General features: G+C 37.2%; 2 protein-coding genes across 4 annotated transcripts in view; one reads left to right on the forward strand and one right to left on the reverse strand.

Moving 5' to 3' along the window:
- The window catches only part of Mad2 (mitotic arrest deficient 2), a 226,793-nt gene that overhangs the window by 123,207 nt on the left and 80,642 nt on the right, over nucleotides 1-22,944 (forward strand). The gene's annotated exons all lie outside the window — the stretch shown is intronic.
- Nucleotides 1-22,944, reverse strand: part of Vn (membrane-bound neuregulin protein vein) — a 319,192-nt gene that overhangs the window by 115,523 nt on the left and 180,725 nt on the right. For both annotated transcript variants that reach the window (XM_070315119.1, XM_070315114.1), the window contains exon 2: nucleotides 16,139-16,301. In XM_070315119.1, the coding sequence (XP_070171220.1) occupies nucleotides 16,139-16,301 (163 nt within the window). The remainder of the gene's footprint in view (nucleotides 1-16,138; nucleotides 16,302-22,944) is intronic.

Consider the following 22,944-nt stretch of genomic DNA (forward strand, 5'->3'; position numbering starts at 1 on the left):
CCATTCGTGGTCTCGCGGTCGAACGAGCTCGACCGTTTATTCGTTGTGTTAGCAGCTTTGGTTTTTCCAATGATTTGTATTTACCTCTCTCTGGCTCTGCGAAATATATTTTTATGATCGTATACAGTAGCGTCTCTCTATAAGCTTTCACCGATGCACAAATTATAAAATTTTTTTGCAAGAAGAAACGTCTTTCCTTTCGCGTCGTAAAATTTAAATATGAATACTTGAAAGGGATTTTGATTCAATATCTCTATTTAAGAGATTTATATTCAGTTTCTTAATTTACATAGATAATTTCTTTCGGAGTTTAAAAATTTTGTTCTGTAAAAAAAAATTTCATTAACATCTCTTTGTGTTAAACTAAAGAAAGCTATATCGTACAATTCTTTTTTTCAATATATATAAATTATCTTTTACTTTATTTTAAAAATAATTTATTTCTAAGTTATTCAAATTATTATAACATTTTTCGAAGAACAGAAAGAAAGAAGATCTCTTTATAACAATCGCCGATTCTATAACGAGGACTGAATAGTCCAAAAGATAATCGTAGAATTTATATTCTACGGTGTCTGCGGCGAAGCAGCGCTTTTCGGGCAGCTTGGCCGAAAAGCTCGAGACCGCGCTTTTTCCAAAAGATAAAAAGAGCAGCAACATATGCGCTCGGCCACCATCTCTCGCGTTTTTCCGATAAATTATATTTGCCAAGTCGGCGCCGGAGAGAAAGACAGAGAGATAGAGAGACAACTCGGCTTCGGCCCGTTCGTGTATGTGCGAACCGAGAGAGCCCCGGCGAATGCAGATTTACGCAAAATAGAAATTTTGAGAGACTGCCGGCCAGCGAACGGAGAGAAAGTGGAAGAGAGACAGAGGGAGAATGCACATCCCGTCGACGAGACCACTGCAAACGCGACTATGTATCCGGTGGACGTCGGTGCCGGACACAGGAAAACATATAATTTAACGGACGGGGATAGAGTTCGGTATGCTAAACGGGAGTTCGACCTACTTTCGCGGGCCTCTATTATTATCGGGATCTTTGTCGACGTCGCGCGTTGGATTCACGTGCAATTTGCGTGGACTATTTACACGCGTGGAGAGTAACTATTCCCCCAAAACGTGGAAGGTAACACAATTTACTACGATCCACATATACTGCACGATTAGATTTGCGTATTAATTAGGGATCTCGTGCGAGCAAGACGGTGAAACTTGTCTCAATTATATATCGTCTAGTAATAAACATCGCGTTAAATCACACATATATATTCAACTATCAAATTAGACCTTCCAAAATTTTGTTTTATGTATTTGTAAAAAAAAATTATGTGTGGCTGTTGGGTAAATTGAATTCTTATTTCGAGTTTTTATGCCGTTATATATATATATATATATATATATATATATATATATATATATATATATATATGTATATAAAATGCAGCTTACTACGAATGATCGTTTTAATGTACCCACTCACGTTTGGCTTTGAAAGACTGGAACATAAAATTGAGCGAGAACGTAGTCTACGCGAATATACAATGACGGGCGAGAACGTCTCGGATGTTGCAGCGAAACATATAATTCAACGACGTTCAACAGTCCCGCAACGAATAAGAGAGACATTCGTCCGAGTTTTCGTTGGCACTGATTGTTTCACGAGCCGTGAGCGTGAAATTTCCCACGTAATAGTGTGCCGTCGTAAAACGATACTTCGCTTGTACGAGTGCTATCCGCTGCTGTCTCGTCGCGTCGACGGAAAATATCATTCGTGTTATTTTACGTATATTCAACACGTTAAACTTTCTAGTTCCTTTTTTGCGTATCTTGCGCTTTAATAAATTAAGTTCATTGTCGCGGAATCTAGGATATGGGCAAGGCTTTTATTATAAAATTGAATGAATCTGATAAAAGTCGTTAGGATTTCTATTCCTATAATTCTCATGCCATACTTTGAGAGTACAGTATGTTACAATGTACATTTTAATACTGCAGATAAAATAGAGAATTTTTGCATCAATTTTCTATTTTCTTCTTTTCTCTCAGAATGCGAAAAACTCGATCGCGAATTATTAGTTTGAGACAAAGGTCCAGTGTTTCTGTAAATAATTTTTCAATTTAATGTAAATTTCCAAAGTTCCGTATACTCATCACAAACAGATTTAGAAACAGATGATACGCGGTATTGCTGGTATAATAAATGGGCCACGTAAATCAAAGTTCAAGTATACTTAGTAACGGTCCGGCATAATTCGTTGCGTAAAAATCGTCGCGCGAAAATTATCGCAGCGGCTTGTGCCAAGTCGAGTCGTGTGCGCGGGATTATCCGGATTTTCCCGTAAAACGAGAAGAGTTGGCAGCTCGAAGCAACTTTTATCCATGACGCGATGCAACCGTGTTGCTTAGCCAGGCACATTATATGGTACGGTTCGATGACGCAACGCGCGAACAGCTTTAGAGGATTTTAGAAGTCCATTTTAGCTAGATAATTTACTTTGTTGCACGACTATAAACTAACTCTCGATATGACCCTTGAATCGAAAAAATTTTTCTCGAGAATTCATAACTTAAATAAAGATGATATTAAAAATCTTTTTTTCTGTTTACAATCATATTATCATGTTATCATTTCAGAGTTATTAATATATTAAAATAATATAATTGTTAATATATTAAAAATATATATTTTATTTCGTGCGATTATATTATCTTGAAATATAGCTGGGATATAAAACGCAAAAAATTAGACATTTCCTTCCACGTCTTTCTCAGCATTTTTCTCGTTCGGACTCCCTGTCCATAACCGAAGTCCTTCGGGGCATCTCATCGTGACTTTTGACGTGTTGCTCTTTCCGTGAGTTGCATTACACCGCGATCGGCACGTCAGCGTCATCCGTCATTTGCGGACTGCATGAAATTCGCATCCATGTCGAGCGAACGTAAATTGACATTTAATAAAAGCGCATTCGCGTGTACGCGATACATTCGAATGTAGTTAATATTCGTGATGACGTACGATCAGTCGAGAAAGGATACGAATCATTTTCACATATAGTGGTCTTATCTGAATAAATAAAAATTGAATTTTTCTTATGATTTGCTTATAGGTATATGCGCGAAATATATAAGTGATACTTGATATAGTTACAACTTGTAGTTTAATACATTCTTAAAGAATTCTGCTTTAGACGGAGTTACAAATGTTAGAAACTTTACTCCATTTCGCGAAAATTAATTTTCATGATTTATATTTGATCTTGTGTCTAAAGCGTAATGTAATGTGATTAAAAGAGAATGCTTCATTTTTAATGAGAATAATCTTTTTTTATCATGTTTTCAATTTAAAGTATGTTCATTATTCTACGTACTATCAGTAGAACAGGTCCGTATTGAATCAGACAAATGTCAAATGCAGCTTACCAAACCATATTACACTTGAATATAATATAATAATAAGAGAAAAGTTCTTTAATAATAAAATAAAGATACTCTCTATACACATATGTAGAGTATAAATTGATTAAGATAATTTATCTAGTTTTTAGCTTCTATAGAAAAAATTACTATTAAAATCTCGATATATTTCAATAACGTAATGAAAAGAATGATAATATAAAATTAATCATGCTACAAATTAAAAGAGAGATAATATTGATTTTAAAATTGAATCGATATATCGAATGTCTCTGTTTTTATCTTTTAGTTTTTCATCTATTGTAAATTCAGAAATTCTGATCAGGTTCGATAATAATAATATAAATATTTTTTTTAACAGAATTATCTCGTTCATGCTATCTTTCGTTCCTCGATATAGAGAATAAACAATGATATGATAAACGAATGATTGAAAATCATTATATGGTTTTCAGCAGAAACGGCTTTGCTCGCATAATCCAACAAACGATCCCGGTATCTGTGCTGATCTCGAACCGACCGTGAAACGAGCGGATAGATCCGTGCTTCGTCGTGGCACTCGCCCTACCTCATCTCTCTTGCTAGCGTTTCAATTTCCTTGTTCGGTGAATTCCAGGCCACGCTGTACGTCTCTCTAGCTCGATATTCGCCGGCAAATATTGGCATCGTGGCTCGATCGGAACGGAGGCAACGAGAATTTATTTTAATCGCGGCAGCCATCGCCTGGAGCGTAAAGGCATCGCGAAATAACGAGCGTGGATCGAGAGACATTCGCGATGCATTCGCGGTTTTTAACGCGCGTCTCCCGACAAAGAAATGCGTCCGCCGAGTGATCCGTGAAATACTGAGATTGCTACCGGATAAAAATTCGTCTTGGCAATTTTGTCTTTGTGACGAGCGCGCGATCGTTGAATTGAGAAATTATTACGCGATGCAACGTGTGCGTGCCTTGGTACGTTTTTCAAACGCGAACGGCGAGACAAAAGAATAATCGATGCGCTCGAAATTAATTAGCAGCAAATCAGACAGGTACGGCAGATCATCATTATTATTCAGGTATGCGAATAACTCCGCGCGTGAATTATTTTCCATTCCGATTCTCCAAGCTTTATGCAGAACCTTCGAGCAGACGCTGGGGCGCTTCACACCGTTGCCATATATAAATGTGGATGAAAAGCTGTTTATCCCGGCATTCCCCAGTCTACGTAATTATAATTAAAAGTTAAAGTGTCGACCGCGTCAAATGCGCTAATGAGCGTCAGAGATGAAAATATGAAAATTCATTACTTCGACGTGAAAATCTCGTAGCGAAAATCATTATACGATGACCACGTTATTTCGCCATCGGATTTCTATCGTCGCTTGTGATTTAATGAATTTCGTATCCGCGACCGTAGCTTGATGAATATTAATTACTATTACGCGCTTTGCCCTTCACAAAAGTGCGGAGATTTTGTTTAAAACGACGTGATAGAGAGTCTACATCCATTTTAAGTAATATTAGTAATGCAAATTTGGGTATGTATATTTTTTTTTAAGTAGTATTTTTAAATTTTCATTTAATTCATTTTTCTTGCTTCTTGCACATATCAATTTCTCGATATGAATTGCTTTGTTCTAATCTGCGCGTTTACACAATGAATGTGCAAGACGTATCCAAAGTGTCTACGGTTCCTCTCGTACGGTTATACAGCATCGATTTTATGGCAAAGATATGCGCGCGCTGTTTCCCCGATTGTCTGAAAACTCGACTACCGGTTGGATTCGTTAACCCATTAACATTTTATTACAGGCAATTCTTCCTGGGCCCTCGTGCTCGCTGCGATTAACCAGCGGAAATCGGCGGTGGAAACGTAAGTATGTACGAGAGTATAGTTCGGGGGGGGGGGGGAGGGAGGGATGGGCATAAAGGGGCAGGCGCATGGCAGAGGAATAAGTTCTTTCGAGGCGCTTCCGTTTCGGGGAGGGATAACGGGAACGTGAATGGAAGTGGAAGAGATTTGTGAGTGGAAACACGGAAAATACGAGGACGTACTTCCACGACGTGCAGATCGTCGGGGGGAGGGCAGTCGTGGCGAGTGATTTATTCACCTAACCGTATATAGGAGCGAGATGGTATCGGAAGCATCGATTTTTCGTGCGGCGCGCGGATTGCGAGCGATTTGTCTTCCTCGAAGGTATCCATCCCTTCGCTCCTCTCCCCCCTTGCCGCCTCTCTACCGCCCCATTATCGCCGGAATCGGCGATAATAATTGCCGTGGCATGACGACGCGCGTGCTGCGACAATAACTTTATTTCTTCGTTTTTGCACGAAAGCAAAATTCACTTATAAATATAATTTCGGAGAGTTTAATGTAGCTATTCTTCTTATCGCCGCGTATACGTGACGTAAATTCTGCGATATTTTGCGTGTATTTTGCGAGACATCTGCTAGTTACGTACTCTCTTACACAGAGTATTTTATCCCATTAATATCTCTTCTACAAATTTACGATTCACATATACAATATACTATGTATTTTATTAACATTTTATTTACATCATATGTGAAATCATAAGAGCGAGTTAATTTTACGTGTCGCTGCGATTTATTTCATTTTACCTCGATTATTCAGCAGCGCGCTTTCTTCATATTAATATAAATAAGATTAATTCATTTCCTCTGCGATATTTGTGATTATTTAATGCGATTGTTATGTAATTTTATCGAGCATATTCTTTGAGAGGCGAGAAAGGAATTATCGGAATGTTCTAAATGGATAAGTATTTCTCGTCGACGGCTAAAGCGAGGCCAGTTCGATAATCCGCAGCGGAAGTCAGAATGTTCGCCATTGCAGTCACCTTTACCACCTAATCGTATCTAAAGACGGTCTTTATGTCCGCCTTATCGTAACCACGTGGTGCAACATATGGACTCACGCCCACGGCATGTATAACACCGCGATCAAATACGAGATTATCGTACATTTTACGAAAAATCGATGATTTAGAATGGGACGAATATATCGGCATAAACGAATGATCGTAATTTCGTAGAGCGTACAAATCGCCGGTACTTGATATATATATATAAAGTACCGACATAAGTCAGAATATTTTAGATAGGAAATGGCAAGAAAAAAAATGAAACATTATTATGAACGGTCTCTGATAAATTATTCTGAAATATTAAGATGATTGGAACGTTTAATTAATTGCTTAGAGCGTACTTTTTTATGATTTATCTTAACTCAAAGTCTAAAAGATAAAATCTATTAAGTAAAAAAAATATCAAATAAAAAGAAATCACATTATATTATTTAGGGCATGTAGTATTGTATATATATATATTTATATAATGTAAATAATGTATATACATATATTTTCTAGCTAAAGATAACAATATATATATATATAGTCGTCTTTAGAATTTATTAATCAATTTAATTTCAAAGTTGCCTGGAAAACCTGGTTGCCTTAATTCATTCCTGTCATGAGTTATTTATCGGCCATTGACAACTTATAAATTGGATTGCTTCACGACTTTGTAGAACTTTGATAGCTGTCGATAAATTCCGTTTAACCGCCATGGGAATCCAAGTAAAAAGGAAGAGAAAATAATTAAAATTGGCTCATTAAAATTTTCATATACGTAGTTGCATTATCTGATTGACAGACGTCAAAGCTAATGAATCGGTCGGTTCGAATGCGCCATAAATCCGGGAATTTAAATTGTTCCCCCGGGTAAAAACGCCTTGTTAAAAATTTAAATGTTAATTTAAAATGGAACGGTATTTTCATATATGATGACAATCAAACGCGCGTAATATGTTCATATTTTTCTTCGCGTTGTAGGTTTTTATTATTGAAATACATTATGTATATTAGCCATGGTTTCAAAAATTACAAACTTACAAAACGATTTAAGTTACGCGAATGATGGGACAGCGAGAGAGAAAGAGATAGTAAGGAACAAAGGTAAATATTGCACTCAATTACGTAATGATCTGCAATGTATTAGACACCGCAATATTGAATAAGTATAGTATTAACGGAAATTCAATACCAATATATTGTTCGTTAACGAGAAAATATTTTTAATCTACCAAATTAAAGCTCGTAAAGACTATTTGAGCCTCTGAATAAAATTATATTATACTCTATGATATTATTATGATGTAAAGAATGATTTAAATATTCACACATACACACACAAAACATGTTAAATATATCGTTACAAATTTTCTATAAAAGATATAAATCATACTTGGAACTTTTTCCGATAAAATTCTCTTCGATAATATTCTGTAAAAATTAAGTTGAATAAAAAAAAAAAAAAAAAAAAAAATTCTTCATTTGGTGAAATCATTAATTAATCAAGAATTTGATTTTAATATTTGTTAATTTCCGTTTCTTATTTACTCATTTTAATATTCATAATCGAGAATAAAAGAATTAGTACTGATAATTAAAATATGTAGTATAAATCTTATTTCCGCGCGCGTTTCACATACAATATTTATTTATATTGCGCAAAACGATATCAATTTGCTGACTGTAAAAAGAGATATAGATTAAAATCCAAGCACTTTAAAAATAATCTCCGATTTCGAAAAATGAAAATTTAGTTTTGCATAAATTGAATTATTTTTAATTCATTCATCTTTCGTAGGTTTCTCGAATCTATTAGATTACATACGCGATACTCTCTGTATAATTTTATCTCACGATTAATGTGATTCAAGATTACTAAATCGGCACATTCTTTTCTATATTTCAAAGAGAGAATATTAATCGAGATTCAAAACATGTCCATCCTCAGTTTCGTATCACGTTTTGTTTCGCCATTTGCGCATTTTATTCCACGACAGGGCGTCTGGTATATATTATATCCGCGGCAGTCTTGGTATTCGATGCCCGACGACCATGACTACTCGCACCTAGGGAAATCTCTCTTCCGTTCACGCCATTACCGCGTAACGGTACTTCGCTATCTCGATAAAGTCAGTCGAGGGTCCTCGGACGGAACGAGTCCTCGTCCTCGTCCCCGGACCGATCTTCTGTCCGCGGAAGTCGCGAAGGACTTTCCGTTTAACTCTTTTTGTGCCTCGCGCTCTCTTTCGTCCGCAATCAACGCGCGACATCGCCGATACGAAGACGTTTCCTCAAACAACTTTCTCGCTCCTCGTCTTCGCGTCGACGTAGATCTCTCGCCGATACCGGCGATAGTCTCGCCCTTTCATCGTTCTGTCCTTATTCCGCTTTTATTCCTCGGTTATTTCTATCTCCACGCTCGCGAATTCTTTTTCTCAAATATTACTGGATATCGCGTGGAAAGGACGGAAATACGATATGGAATAAACTCCGATTGTCTCTCTTCAATCGTTCATTCGCTCCGACTGACGTACCTTAAAATGCTCGACACCAAAGTTTCGGAAGCTGTACTGTTTCCATTCGGATACTTCTATCCGATTACGCCCGTACAATTTTGCAGTTTCTGATAGTTAAAAAGAGTTTTTGTCGAAATGTTGGTAAAATTTTTCAATTTATGTACTTTCATATAGATACCGTAATAAAATGTTTTAAATAAATATTTGTACAAAATAATAACTTTTTGACGGAACTTTTGAAATTTACAATTTTTTTCTCTCATGTATTTATTTTAAACTATTTTTCTTTGATATGTATGCAAGAGTTTAGTATCTTCCGAAGTAGAACAACTCTGCGTTGGATCAGACATACTTCAACTTGTACTTTATTGTAAAGTATTATGTTTTTCGGCATCCGTGTATAGATATTTTTCTATAAATACATATATTTTTCTATAGAATTACATAAAATCATGAGAATTTATAAGAACATTGTTTAATTAATCCATGTCAATTAATTTTTCGTTTATAAGAAAACACTCTATGAGAGATTCATATGCTCTTAATTCAAGATATTTGTCGAGATAAATACAGATCTTCGGATAAATATAGTCACTTTTTTTACCAATTTTTTTCAAATTTTATTTTCACGAAATAAGAACGTCTCCTGATATGACGAGTCTGCTGTCGCATAGCGCTTTTATCAGCGAGTTTACGCCTAATATAACGATGCTCGGCGGATGACAAATTCGCGAGATAACTATACTGCGGTCGGGTAATAAACACGGCGTACGGATAATTCCGGGATAATTATCGAGCGCGAGCGGTGCGCGCACATCGATCAAAAGCGGAACGCGCGTTCGCGCGTCTTCCCGCGTATCGGGAGCCGACTTTGTCGCTATGCGTCGAGCGATTAATTATGTACTAATAACAATTATCTGCGGATATTGCCATCGCCGCGCGGGACTTCCCCGCGAATGTCTGGTTACACCGATCCCGCCGCTAATTTCAACTAAACCGAACGCGTCCTTTGATACCGCTGCCGCGCCATGTCTGTGTCAATTTGGCGTTAGGTAATTGCCGCACTGCCGCATACCGCCCGCATACCGTCCGTCTGGTCTTGCGAAAGTTATATAATGTAACGATTTAATAATATTGCTATTGCGAGAGTCGAGCTTGCTCGTTACGTAAACTTTACAAGAGCATACATCCTGATGTAATCGTCAAGCTTTAATAAATCGGAAAATAGTGTATGGGCTTGTCTTTCTATGTTCACGTTATTATTTTTGAATATATACGGGATGTTCAAGAAAACTATTCAATATTTATATGGTAAATAGGACATACCATACTGAGTAAAAAAACCTTAGTAAACATAAGTCTCAACCGTTTCTGAGATATAAACATTTTATAATATATTAGTACCATGATTGATTTATCGGCTTCTATGTGTCGATGTTTACCTCAGTGTTTATAAACCGCGTTCTGAATGTTTTTATTCAATTTCTATACATACTTCATAACAGAAGATTTCATCGGCGATCAGTCAATTGTCATCAACCGGCGATTGCGGATCTTTGCGATTTGATGATTACACATTTATCTAATTTAAATTCCTTGGATTCCTTTTTACGGGGATATTTAAAAAGCATAGTGTATTCTTCGCCGACAAATAACTCAGAAGAATTATACGTGACCGAATCTAGCGTGCTTATGAAATAATTCAGAGATCCGACATTTTCGAGAAAGTTCGCGATTCTATAAGAAGAAGATGTCAAGCATAGAAATGGAAAGAGGACATACGGAACATCTTCTGTCAAATATCGACATTTAAAAATTTAGACAGATTATCTTCTTCTCACGTCGCATGCGAAACGTAGAAGCCAGTAAGTCAATTATGATGCTAATACAAAAATGTTTATATCTCAGAAACGGTTGAGCTTTCGATCTATATTAAGGTTTTTTTTTTATTCAGTATGATATATCCTATCAACCATATAAATAATGAATATTTTTTTTTTAAACCCCGTATATCATGCTAAAAAGAATCAATTAAAACAGAATATAGTTTTTTTAACGGAATAGACGCATAAGAAAGAAGCGTAAAAAGATTTAAATTTGTAGAGAAGATCCCTAACTTAAAATATTATCTTCACATAAAATTTCTTTATAAATTTTCTATTCAATTTTTAATTTTTAATTTTTATTTCGGTTCATTTCGCTCCATCCTCATCTTCTCTTGTACTTGCACAGCGATATCCATCGCGTGACGAATTTCGATTCGCATATAACCTAATTCGGATTCCCTTCTTGTCGGAATTTTCGCTAGGCGGGCTTTCAAGCTAATTGCGCGACACGATGTAAGGGACAGATTAGGAACTCGAAAGAACAGAAAAGTTGCGCCAGAGGCAAAGAAACTTGCTCGCGAACCTAACCTGTGATTTTTCCTTCACCGATTTTTCCTCTCTCTTCGCTGCAAAGCGCGAAGTTCTCCCTCCGTTCCTTACTGTGACGTAAAACTTCATTACACGCAACATCAAAGCTTCTTCCCCCGATGGTCAAAGCGAATGCTGTAAACCCTACGAATGCGTCGTCGCGAATGCTGGCGGTCTCCTCTCGAGAGGTTTCGATTCAGGTCCGCGTAGGTTGAATGCGATCTGACAGGGCCACGAGATTCGATTTGCGAACGTAATGGTATTACGTCGCGATCTCACGATGCCTCATGGTTAATTTCATGGAAATTATTGAACTCTCGCGTAAGGAACGCCATCAGATTTCTGGTTTCAATGCATTCTAAAGCTTATATTCAGACGTTACCGCTTCGAAAAGGGGCTATTATCGATATTCGCATAGTTATGCACGATTGCGAGCTACGATGATATGCTATCGTAATTTCTTGAACATATTTATCTTAATAAAATTAATTGCGTTTTGATGCAACAGCTTTATCATTCAAATTTGATTCATTTATTTTATTTCTATATTTATTATTTTCTTCATACATTCTTTCCGGAATATTGTTTTTGGAAAATAATATTTAATCTTCACTTTTTAAGAGAGTTGCCTTTTTTTCTAGAATTTACAAATGAAATTTTTATACAGCTATCATATATTTTGTTTAGCTTTAGTCTTTCTGTGAAGCACAGTTTTTCAATTCTCCTATTTATTCTTGAAGGTACGAAATACGAGATAGGTATTTATATTTTTGACGTGAGTTTCAGGAAACGAAAATATGACACAGTTACTACATATAAAAATTCAATTTCCCACGAGAAGTATATCTTCCCCGGACAGTATTTCGAAAACAGAAACATGGCCCTGTCATCTGTATTTTATTCTCGAAGCTAAACGTATAGAAGACTCGTGTCTTTTGACACTCGCCCTCATATATCTGCTTTGTTTTATATATTGCGTCGGTGATTTGACAAGATTACGAGTTTATTTTCGAGCCAAGCACCGACGTTCGTCATCCGAAATTTCAATATTTCTCCCGCTCGTTCGACAAAGGTGACGGCAATTTCAGCCAAACGAAACGGTGCACGGAAACGATCGGAGAGAGGGAGAGAGAGAGAGAGAGAGAGAGAGAGAGAGAAAGAGAAAGAGATTTACCGATGTATCGCGCGCGTGGACACAAAGGCCAGGAGAATATATTTCCACGCCTGGCGGGACTATATCGTCTATAAAATACACGCCGCCCAGTCTAGACAAGCTTAAGCGGCGAATGACAGTTTTACGTCGGCGTTTGTCGGCGATGCGAGCGGAGGCGAGAAAGGAGTTTCGCGGGCATATGACTCTCTCGCGTATCAAATAGCGTGGACACGTTCGATTTTACGACACACGGTTGTTATCCGATATATGATTACGAGCCGAATGACATTGACGCGCGCGTTCGCGGTACTCCCGGTCGTCTCGTCGGGCGAAAACGGTAATTGAAAATTATGACGGGAAACATTCTTGGCACAAGTGACACGACCGGTATAACGTCGTAAGATCGCTACTACGAGGAGCAGAGTGCGATACTCGTCGACGCGCGCGGATACGTTTACGGATTATCGGACCTGTCCCTCTTTTTCTTCCGATATTCCATTGTAGCAACGGTTCTTAACCCTTTCCCTTGAATTGTCAAAACTCTCTTGTTCTTGAAAATATTATACATAAGTATTGTTTTATTTCAATTTCGTATGTGCAATAACTAATATTTTTAAAAAAATCTGGCATCATCTATATCTTTAGAAGGATATTTCGCAAACTCCGAAATATTACGACTCTCTCGTTAAGAATCACTGTTTTACGGGCTTCTCGCACATCTTTTCGTAAGCGCCTTTTTGATTTTTACGAGCTACGAGCATGTTGTAGAATATTTCAAGATAAGATATATGGGAAAATACCTTGAAATATTTAAGAAATTATTTGTCGCATAAAATAAGCGATAAGAGATTTTATTTGAAAATTATATGATCGTATAAAGTAGACGGTGACTATATAATTTGTTATAAATTTTTGCAATATCTGTCTATGTTCGATTAATAAATTATATCTTTCGAGAAGAAGGAGATAAATTTTGGACAGAGGATCAAAGACGAATATGAGTTGGGTCGTCGAGATCTGTAAAGTGTAAGGCACCTTGTCGTTTCCAGAACTAGATCACACGCCTTCGTCCGTTTCTCTATCACGGCTGGAATATAACGGGTGGCTCGGGTGAGAAAGGCGAGTGCCGGTGGCGGAGGTGGCAAATTTATGGGCCGCTCTGAGATTATTCCGAGACTTACGCGCCGAGGAAAAGTGCATCGCGCTAAACAAATTTATGGCACGCCCGAGATTATGGTCGACGAGAAGTAGCTGGAGAGCTCCCCGGCGAGTTTCCCGAATCGAAATTCTCTTCTCGTCCTTTCGTGCCGTCCGTCTCCCTTTTCCCTCGAACGGAGCGTACGCTTTCACAGAAGCGTCGATTGCGGTTGGATATCCCCTCAAATTTTTTTTTTCTTTTCGTTAAAAATTCTCCTCGCCCCTCCCCGCATAAATATATAGAACCTAATATGAGACAGGATTTTCTCCCGTGAAACATACTGCAGTTGTACTTGAGAAAGGCGTTTTATACAAGAATTTGGAGGGTTACAAATGTAAAAAATTATATATTTCCTTCAGATCTGATATATATAGATCTTTCTTATGGTGGTTAAAAAAAAACTATAATGCTATACTATAACTCTATAATAAAATATAATATAATCTTTCACGATCATGTGGCATTTTCGAGGCGATGACTCATAATGTCAGCTATTATCGATAACAATAATGTAAATCAGAGAGCACAACCATGTGTGTGCACCAATCATAATTAAATTTCATGATGATTGATCGCTCATGTGGGGGCGAAGCTTAACGTCGACGCAGACTCGTGCGGGAAAATCAATTTTTATAAACGTTATTCATCATCATCATTGCGAATAATTCGCGAAATATGATTAAATCGATGTCTTGCAAAGCATCCGGGAAAAATGCGATGTATTATAAGAGTTTAATAAGAAAGCGAAGCTGACGCGAATGAAAAGCGAAAAAATGAGGCACGTGCAATAAGGTAAGCGTGATTTTATGAATCGGGAAACCGGCTTCGATCTATACGAGCCAATGGCGTGGGATTTTTTCCAATATTAAACTCTCTCGCGTAATTGTAATTAATGTCATATGATGAATCAAAAGCAGACATAGACGGTTATATCAGGTTCACTCGCAATGATCAATAAAAACATCGCGCAATGAACTTCATGAGCTAATGTCATGATTGATTGCAAACGGATGTTGCATTCTGTAGCAGTAATTACGTTCACGTTACGTGATGTGTTTTCCTGTGCATTTGTTGAGCACAGATTCTGATTGATTTGCGAGTGACAAAAATTTATTTCGTAGCTTCCAAGGCCTGTCATTGTAAATCTGGAAGCAACAAGCATTTTTATTGCGCGCGAACCACTGGTAAATAAATAGGCGTCCTATCTCAAATAATTACTTTCGAGCTTTTTAGCAAATTGCAAACGATATTGAAGAGCAGAAGCGTGAAACTTTAATATTTTCATGCAAAGAGGAGAAAACTTCATCTATATGATTGCGAGTGTTTTTGCTTCTTAATATATGCAAAGTGTTATGCTCGTAGTGTTATTCTCTCATGACGAAGCACGAAGATTCTCGCACGAAGAAATAAATATAATATTGCTATGATAAGAATCGGGAAGTTTAAAAAAAAAACATTCAACATCGAACTAAGAGATTTTCGGATATCAATGTTATCGTAATATTATATAATAATATAATTGATAATATTTACGAAATTAATTTTGCCTTCTCAACATGCTGATGTAGCAATATAAAATAAATTTGTTATATTTCAAATTGCGAAAGAAAAGAAAAAAACATATAAATTTATATCGATTATGAGATACCCTTCAGTATCTAATAAAGTGTAATAATAAAAAAAAAGTATTTTTTAATTTTTAAAAATAGCGCATTTCGATGAGAAAAGCTAAAACGTTCGTGTCGTACATCGCGACGTTTCTTTGATACCGCTCGTGATAAATTTTCACGATGACTTCTTTTTCGTTTTATCCGACTAAAGCGTGCGAGAATTGGACGCGCGCTGTTTTCGAGATGGCTAAACGCGAGCAAAGTTGTCGCGCGCGACACCGAACTCGCAATTCGAGTTCGAGGGCTCGTTAAAATCCATCGAGCTGTGAGAAAAGCACACATTGCCCTCCTCCCCTAACTCCGTAGTTTCCGAAACTCTCGTGACGACTCGTATCTTACGGCGTTCCAAGACATTCTTCGTGCCACGTCCGGCAGCTCGTGTATTATGTTGCCGTGTGCACGAAATAATATAAAATTAAATGATAGCATTTTTTACAATTAATTTGAAAAAAAAGTAATTGCAACAAGTAAATAATTGTACCGCAATGACATTAAATACGTTCATATTTCTTTATGTCATAAATTGCAAAAAAGTTTATGCTCTCGCGTGAATGAATTATAAATATTACTCTACATTTTACATTACTATTATGTAACGTACACGTATCTGAAAGTCGACGTCACTAAAACTAACAACCCTTATCAAACCCGCTTCATTCTGTCTAATAATGATTACAAAAACGACCCTTGAGGCAAGTGCCTAACAGTGTATCGATAGCGCTTAGAGTTGGAACGGGTGTCGGACGGGAAACGTATTCTGCTGTTGCGGATATCTAGAATTAACTGCTCGTTGTCTGAGTAGTTTGCCCCAACGTGTTATTACGAGGTTGCCGAAAGCTGACGTCCGGGAGGAAGGGGGATGAAGAGAAGCCCCCGCGAACGCGCGGTTAATGGTAAAGTCTCTCGGTTGGACTCACCGTTTGTGCTGAATCCTGAGGCCTCTTCGGGGGTGCAGCGGTACACCGTCCTTCAACCAGTGCACTCTCGGGGGCGGCGAGCCCCTCGTCCTGCATACTAGCTTCACTCTCTCCCGTAACCTCGCTATCGAGTCCCTGAGTTCGGACAACGTAACTTCTCGCACTGAAATCAAAAGTTAGAATCTGGTTAACGCCATGTTGCACGTGTTGTTCGTTCAATATATATCAGGCAGTTATTACTTAATTAACTCGCGCAATATTTGGGCTAATATATGTTTAGAATTTTTATCGCGCTCTGGATATGAGACATTTGTACGGCAATTAATATATTTTACATTCATCAAAGATTAAAGAAATTTATTATTATTAAGTCAATTTCGTATGCAAATGATACCAAAATTCTTGAACGATTTTTTTCAATTTGATTTATACCGAAATTTTACGTAAACGTAAGGTAAAAAAAAAATTGGTCCGTCCGCTTGAAGCTTTTCGAATGCGGAAGACGCGATGCCCGAGGTTCGTGTTCGCGAACGAAATGGAAAAATAACGAATACGCGTTTTTAGACAGATCGTATACTGCAGAAGAAACTCTTCCTTTCGACAACCGGATACGGCTATGCGTCCGGTTTTGGCAAAGGCTGCCGTATCACATTTCGTCCAAAGGCCGAACAGCATATCGATAGCTTGGCTATCGAGTATCAATTCACTGTTTTGTTACTCCAGAATGCGGGTGTAAAAACGATCCGCAAGGAGACCCACACTCGTGCACGGCACAGCTATGTACAAATATGCGGGAATTTGCGTTACAGACACACGCATACAACATCCTTACCTGACGTCAAACAGATTGTATACAAGAACAAATGCAAATATTCGTGTTATTAGAATATTCGTATTTATCAGAAATCATAAATAATAGAAAAATCCATATGTGATATCGGCGAATATTTTCACATGCATTTGATATGACAGAAACGTGTATTATTCATGACGTTTGATTTATAGTCAAATGTCATCTACTTACAATTTTTTATAGCTCTTGCGTGTTATCGATAAAATAACGGTTGACAAGACAAAGTTAGTTGTGCGATTGATCGCCAAGTAATGATCATTTTTATAACAAAACTTCAAATTAAAATTCAATCATATTCATTCACTTGAAATTAAATAAAGAGTAAAGTTATGTTATTTAATTGTATTTCTCTTCTGTTTGAAGTTTAAATCATAAATTAATCCTATATTTCTATACTTTTGTTAAGAAAAATTATATCACACATATACACAAGCACGCAACACACATATTTCCAAATGAATAAAAGCGAGGAAGGATTTCTCATGACATCTCGTATATGGACTCTCATATAATTTTTTTTTTTTTCAATATAAAATATGACCACGTAAAACAAAATGATAGTTGGATATCGGATATAAATGAAGAGGAAGATTTACGTTAATAAAAACGAAGGGCGATTTCCCGTTCCATCTTCCCCCTCTCGAGATCGCGTGATTTTCAAAGGCACGATATAGAGTTTCTGGTAAAAATATGACGTTCAATGAGTTCTCGTCTATTATATTCATGTCGCATGACAGGGAATGATAATAAGGCGCCGTTAGCAAAGATTTCTTTGTCAGAGTTTGTGTGGCGCGGGACGTCGCCGTCGTCGTTTGATTTATTATGTTTTCACGTGCAATCCCATTCGCCGCAAATACATTTTCCCCGTGTCGCGTGTAAATAAAACTGATGTCGTTTCGCAGATGCGTTTGAGAAATTGAACGGAGATAAAGCACAACGTTTTTTGACCAAGGCTGACCGCTTTACCCCTCGCATCCCGTCCTAAACATTAATCGATCAATGGATAATTAAAGAAACAAATCACACGAATCAATAGCGCGATACGAAAGCACCTTGAAGGGGTTTATCTCGCATGTCGTGGATACACGTAAAAGCAAGTTTCAAACCGCTCGAGTTCCTGCCAAGTCAAACGTACGGTCGTTGACTAAGTAGAGAGAACAACATAGTGTTGATCTTCTGTAACAATTTATTTACAACAAACACAGATGCTAGTTCCCTAAAATACTGCGTTTCAGCTGCTTAAACGCATTGAGCTAAAATAGCTATTATCTCGAGAAGTTCAAGTTGTACGCTCCCCTCTTCTTCTCCCTTTTGTCCTCGTTATACGGATATTTGTCTTAAATTCATCGTGCAGCTGTAATCGATAGCGCTCCCGATTTGCATAACAGATTCTTCACTTAATTGGAACACGACACGCCTACAGTTCCTTTGATTTAACTCATCGGAGGAGAATGAGAAATATCTTTGTGTTGAAAACGTCATTAAAATCAGAAAGGTAATCGATTTCGAGTGACAAATAATAGTGTAGTTATATCACTATGCAATTTATATTTATGTACTTCAGTAATAATATAAGGCAATATAACACGCTCTCTTCAAACGCAGCAGCATAATACTCTCATTTTTATATTACATTAAATTAAAATTGTTATATTAATTATTATATTAAAATAGTTAATTGAGGAGACAGACTCAATTTAATTATGCTCTCCGAGTCTCGAGAGATTACAACGCGTTTGACGTATGTAAAATTTGAGTAAATGTGCATGAAGCAAAAACATCATTTATTCGTAAATATCTCTCTCTCTCTCTTCTTTCTTTCTCTTTCACTTGATAATTGAACACTTTACAACTACTATTTGCACGACGAACATACTATGCCGCGGCTGAAAACCATGCAGGTTAATTGCGTCATGGCGAAGTTTATCGAAAACACGGTCCCGACCTGATTATCTTTGACGCCGTACGGAAAACGCCTACAGCGTTTAATATGTCGCCCGACATATGAAATACACAGAGAATATTATGGGACACGGATTTTGCGAATAGAGTCAGCTCTTTCGGTGTTCCGTTCGAAATGTATTAGCGTCGCGACGCAAGATATCATCTAGCTCATTTTTTTGACAGATCGCGAGAAATATAATATAGAGTATTTTTTTTTTTACAAATAAAATTCTTACTGAATATTAAATCATTAAAGCTTATCGTTTATGTAAATGTTTATAAATGCCGAAAAGAGAAATTTATTATTTTAGGATTTTTTTCTATTCTGCTCTATAGAATAGAGAGTAATTATGATTATTCGTTATCTTTATTAAACAAATAGATTCTCAGATTAGCAATACAGAACGTACAGGGAAAGATGACGAACCATGAAAAATGCGACGAAGGTGTAACGCGAATGAATGTGGAACTCGCGCGGATATTTTTCAGACGTAGCTGCAGTGAATTCGATCGGTGCAGGGTCAGACGATGCACAGTCTGCCGACAGTTGTCAATGTCCCTTAGCGGCAAACCGTGTTATCGAATCCTAGTTCAAAGACATAGAATTCCCTGTCGCTTTTTATTCGTATGCCGTCGAATAGGCGCTTTCTTCCTTTGGCGCGGTTCTGAGATAGAAGGGAAAGAACGGTACGGATAAAGGGAACATTGCCAATAAACTTGATTATTGAAAGAATATTTTATCAGCATAATGTTATTGATGCTTGAAATTGAATGAAATTATAATACCGTTTTATTATTCTCTTTAATCCTCATCGCTGATCTATATTTGCAGCTATTATTTTTTTTTTATATCCGATATTTAATTTTGATCTGTCATATGTTTAAGTTTGTTACTTTTATAATATGCCGTTGCAAAATTAAATTCCACTATAAAATATTTTATCTTGAACGATGTGGGATTAATGTATTTATTTCATAAAGTATAATATATAAGTGATGATATGTGACAGTATTATGTGTCTGTGGATATGGATAATAAATTATGTATAATAATATTTTATAGAAACATGTGTATAAAGTGCATATAAATTTTGAGAATCTCTGTCATACATTGCGTCTCGCAATTCTGTATTTTACTTTAATTAACTATGATTGTCCATTTATTTTCTGTGGCCTTTTTTTCCTCCATGATTGATTTCAACCACAGACTCTTATAAATATGTCTTTTAATTCGGTTTTGATCAAATCAAAAGAGCAAATTTAAATTTATCGTATCAAAAAAATTTGAAGATTTATATCACTTTCAAAAGAAACGCTTCGCGCAATTTTGGATGCTTAGCGCGATGTAGAGAAAATTTTCCGTCAGCATGTGAGTCAACGGAAAAAAAATGGATTGTGCGACGAGAGCGATGCGGAAAAAGCGCCGTAATGCACTTATTGTCGCGCCGATGCGTATTATCAGCCGCGAACGATAAACGGGCGATCGCGGCGAAATTTGTATAAACGCTCCTCTTCTCGCTAACACTTGCCGTATTTTTGCGAGCGCGGTATTAAACTGGATTAAGTTGCGCGGCGGTGTTCGCTCCATTCCGTCCAGGCCGGAAGTGCTTTTGCGCGTCTCTCGATGAAAGCGGGACGGAAACTGGTCGGTCGGTTGCGGCCGGCGCGGTATCTGAAATACACTTCGGAGGGAATAGGATTTTATGTCTGATTCTCGGCTCTCTATTCGTTATGAACTGGCTATCTATCCACGACACGTGCACACGTATACCGCTTCTTTTTTGCATCGAATAATTTATGCACAAAATCAATGATACGTAGAAGAATAAATAAAACAGAAATAATTTTGTAATATAATAAATGATAAATAATATGGCATGGAAAACTTCTTGATAATATTGGGGATATTTGTAGAACTAAAAATGATAGGTATAAAAACTGTAAGATATCAAAAATGTAATATTATATATTTGTAATAACGAAATTTATAAAATATTATTGCCACACTTTGTCACAATGGATAATAAAATAACAAATATAATAAAACAACAATAAAAAATCGAACGATATAAGTTTATATACGACCGGATGAAGAGACGAAGAACAGAGCCACGAACGATATATACAGAGAAAAACGGGCGAAGAGAAGCGGATAGGATATCCATAGTATTCCCACGACGATCACGGGATGTACGAAACGTCATTTAACGATTAACGGATCGATCCAATGCCGAAATTCGAATTTAAACGGTGGACTCGATTGGGAATGGAATTCAGGACTGTGGGAGGATTTATGCTGAAAATTCTCGGCCCAAAGACCAGGCGGACTAAAAAAGGATGATGGAGCGTCAGGTACAGAGCGATGGTATAATAATGCCAGAACCTAATGTAAAAATGCTGAAAACCGTTTTGCGGTCCGATCGGCATCGCATCCCTCGTCAAGTTAGAATTAATATTTTATCAAATGTGATCTCGAATGCCAGGATATTTCTCTTCGCCAAAAAACGAAAAAAATAAAAGTATGCCAGGAATGTAACCCCAAGACTCGTTTAATCTGTTGCACTAATTTGTCCAAAAAAAATTTAAGTTAACCAATATCAATTAACTTCAATCACGCATGATTTATCCAAATCTTTGATCCGTATTTGCACCGCGCATCGAATAACATAATTCTTATCGATTTAAATTTTATTTCAGTTAGAAGATTATGTTCAGAAAATATAAAATAAATATTTAATATGTAATAAAATAAATTATTATATATGTATATTGAGAAAATAAAGTTCTTTAAAGTTTCTATTTATTAAAAGAGGCCACAAAATTTAATAAAGTAATGTAACCAAGTTAATGAAGGCACATCAATATCTGACGGAGCAAACACGGAAAAAAAAAAAAAAAAAAAAAAGAACAAGTTTCATTTTCGAAAGCGATCGTGTATCAGAAACTTATTTTTCCCATATATCGATGAGACGTGTATATACCTATGTGTACGCCACTTACATGCAGATTCAATATTACAGAATACCCCCTTGTAAAACAGTATTTGCGCTTCGTAGCGAGGCGAATTTTCCTTCACAAAGAAGCGAATTTCCCGGAAGCCCGAATAACCTTTAACGAAATCCCATCGCTCTCGGATTCGTCGTCGGACCATCTTGAAACGTTTGTATGCGGAGCGCGACGCGTGGGTGGAGGGGGGAGGGAGGGGGGCGGGGGCGGGGAGGGAGTGATGGGTCGCGAGGCAAAAGAAAGATCAAAAGTGGAGATGGAAGAAAAAAGTAAAGTACAGCGGCCGCCAGCCGCGGCATGTCGTATGTTGTCGCTTGGGTATGAAAAATGCCGAGAAAACGAACGAGAGACGAGGAGAGCATTTGATTAATGAACGCGTCGCCGAAAGAGTAAAATAACAAATAGCGCGCGTAGCCGGAGGGTGAGGGGATAGAAGGGGTTGTAGTCGCCTCGCTGTCACCCCTCCCTCTCTCGCCCCGCGTCGCGGGGTTGCTTGATTCATAGGTACCGCGTTGCATGACGAGACGCAATGAGGGTCGGTCGGATGCACACGAATGTAGCCTTTTTATCATAATTCGAAGGCAGTTTATGCCAAGTCGCGCTGCGAGCTCTCTGCCTTAACTTCATTTTTATGACTATTATTTTAACAGAAATTTAATCTGACATTTAGTTAACATTTTTAAATGTTGAGGTGTTGCTAGGACAATTAAATAAGTAATAAAAAAAGAGAAGTTGTAACGTTTTAAAAATGATTTATAAAAATTACTTAACATTACATTTGTTAAAAAGATAACTTTGACTTCATACGATCGTAGAACATGTTCTCTGTGATTCGCCAGCATTTCAAATCTTTGTCGATTTCGTCGAGAGATAGCAATCTTTCGATATCGCATCGACATGATGATGCATACGATGTCAAACATGTGACATTAAATCCGATTTTATATAAATGTTCGATCTCTACTATTATTTTATCACGTCGTCTTATCTCTCGTGCGCGCTG

The sequence above is a fragment of the Polyergus mexicanus genome, unplaced genomic scaffold, assembly GCF_030449975.1.
Source record: "Polyergus mexicanus isolate NDT 795.1 unplaced genomic scaffold, iyPolMexi1.0 SCAF_2, whole genome shotgun sequence".
NCBI lineage: Eukaryota > Metazoa > Arthropoda > Insecta > Hymenoptera > Formicidae > Polyergus > Polyergus mexicanus.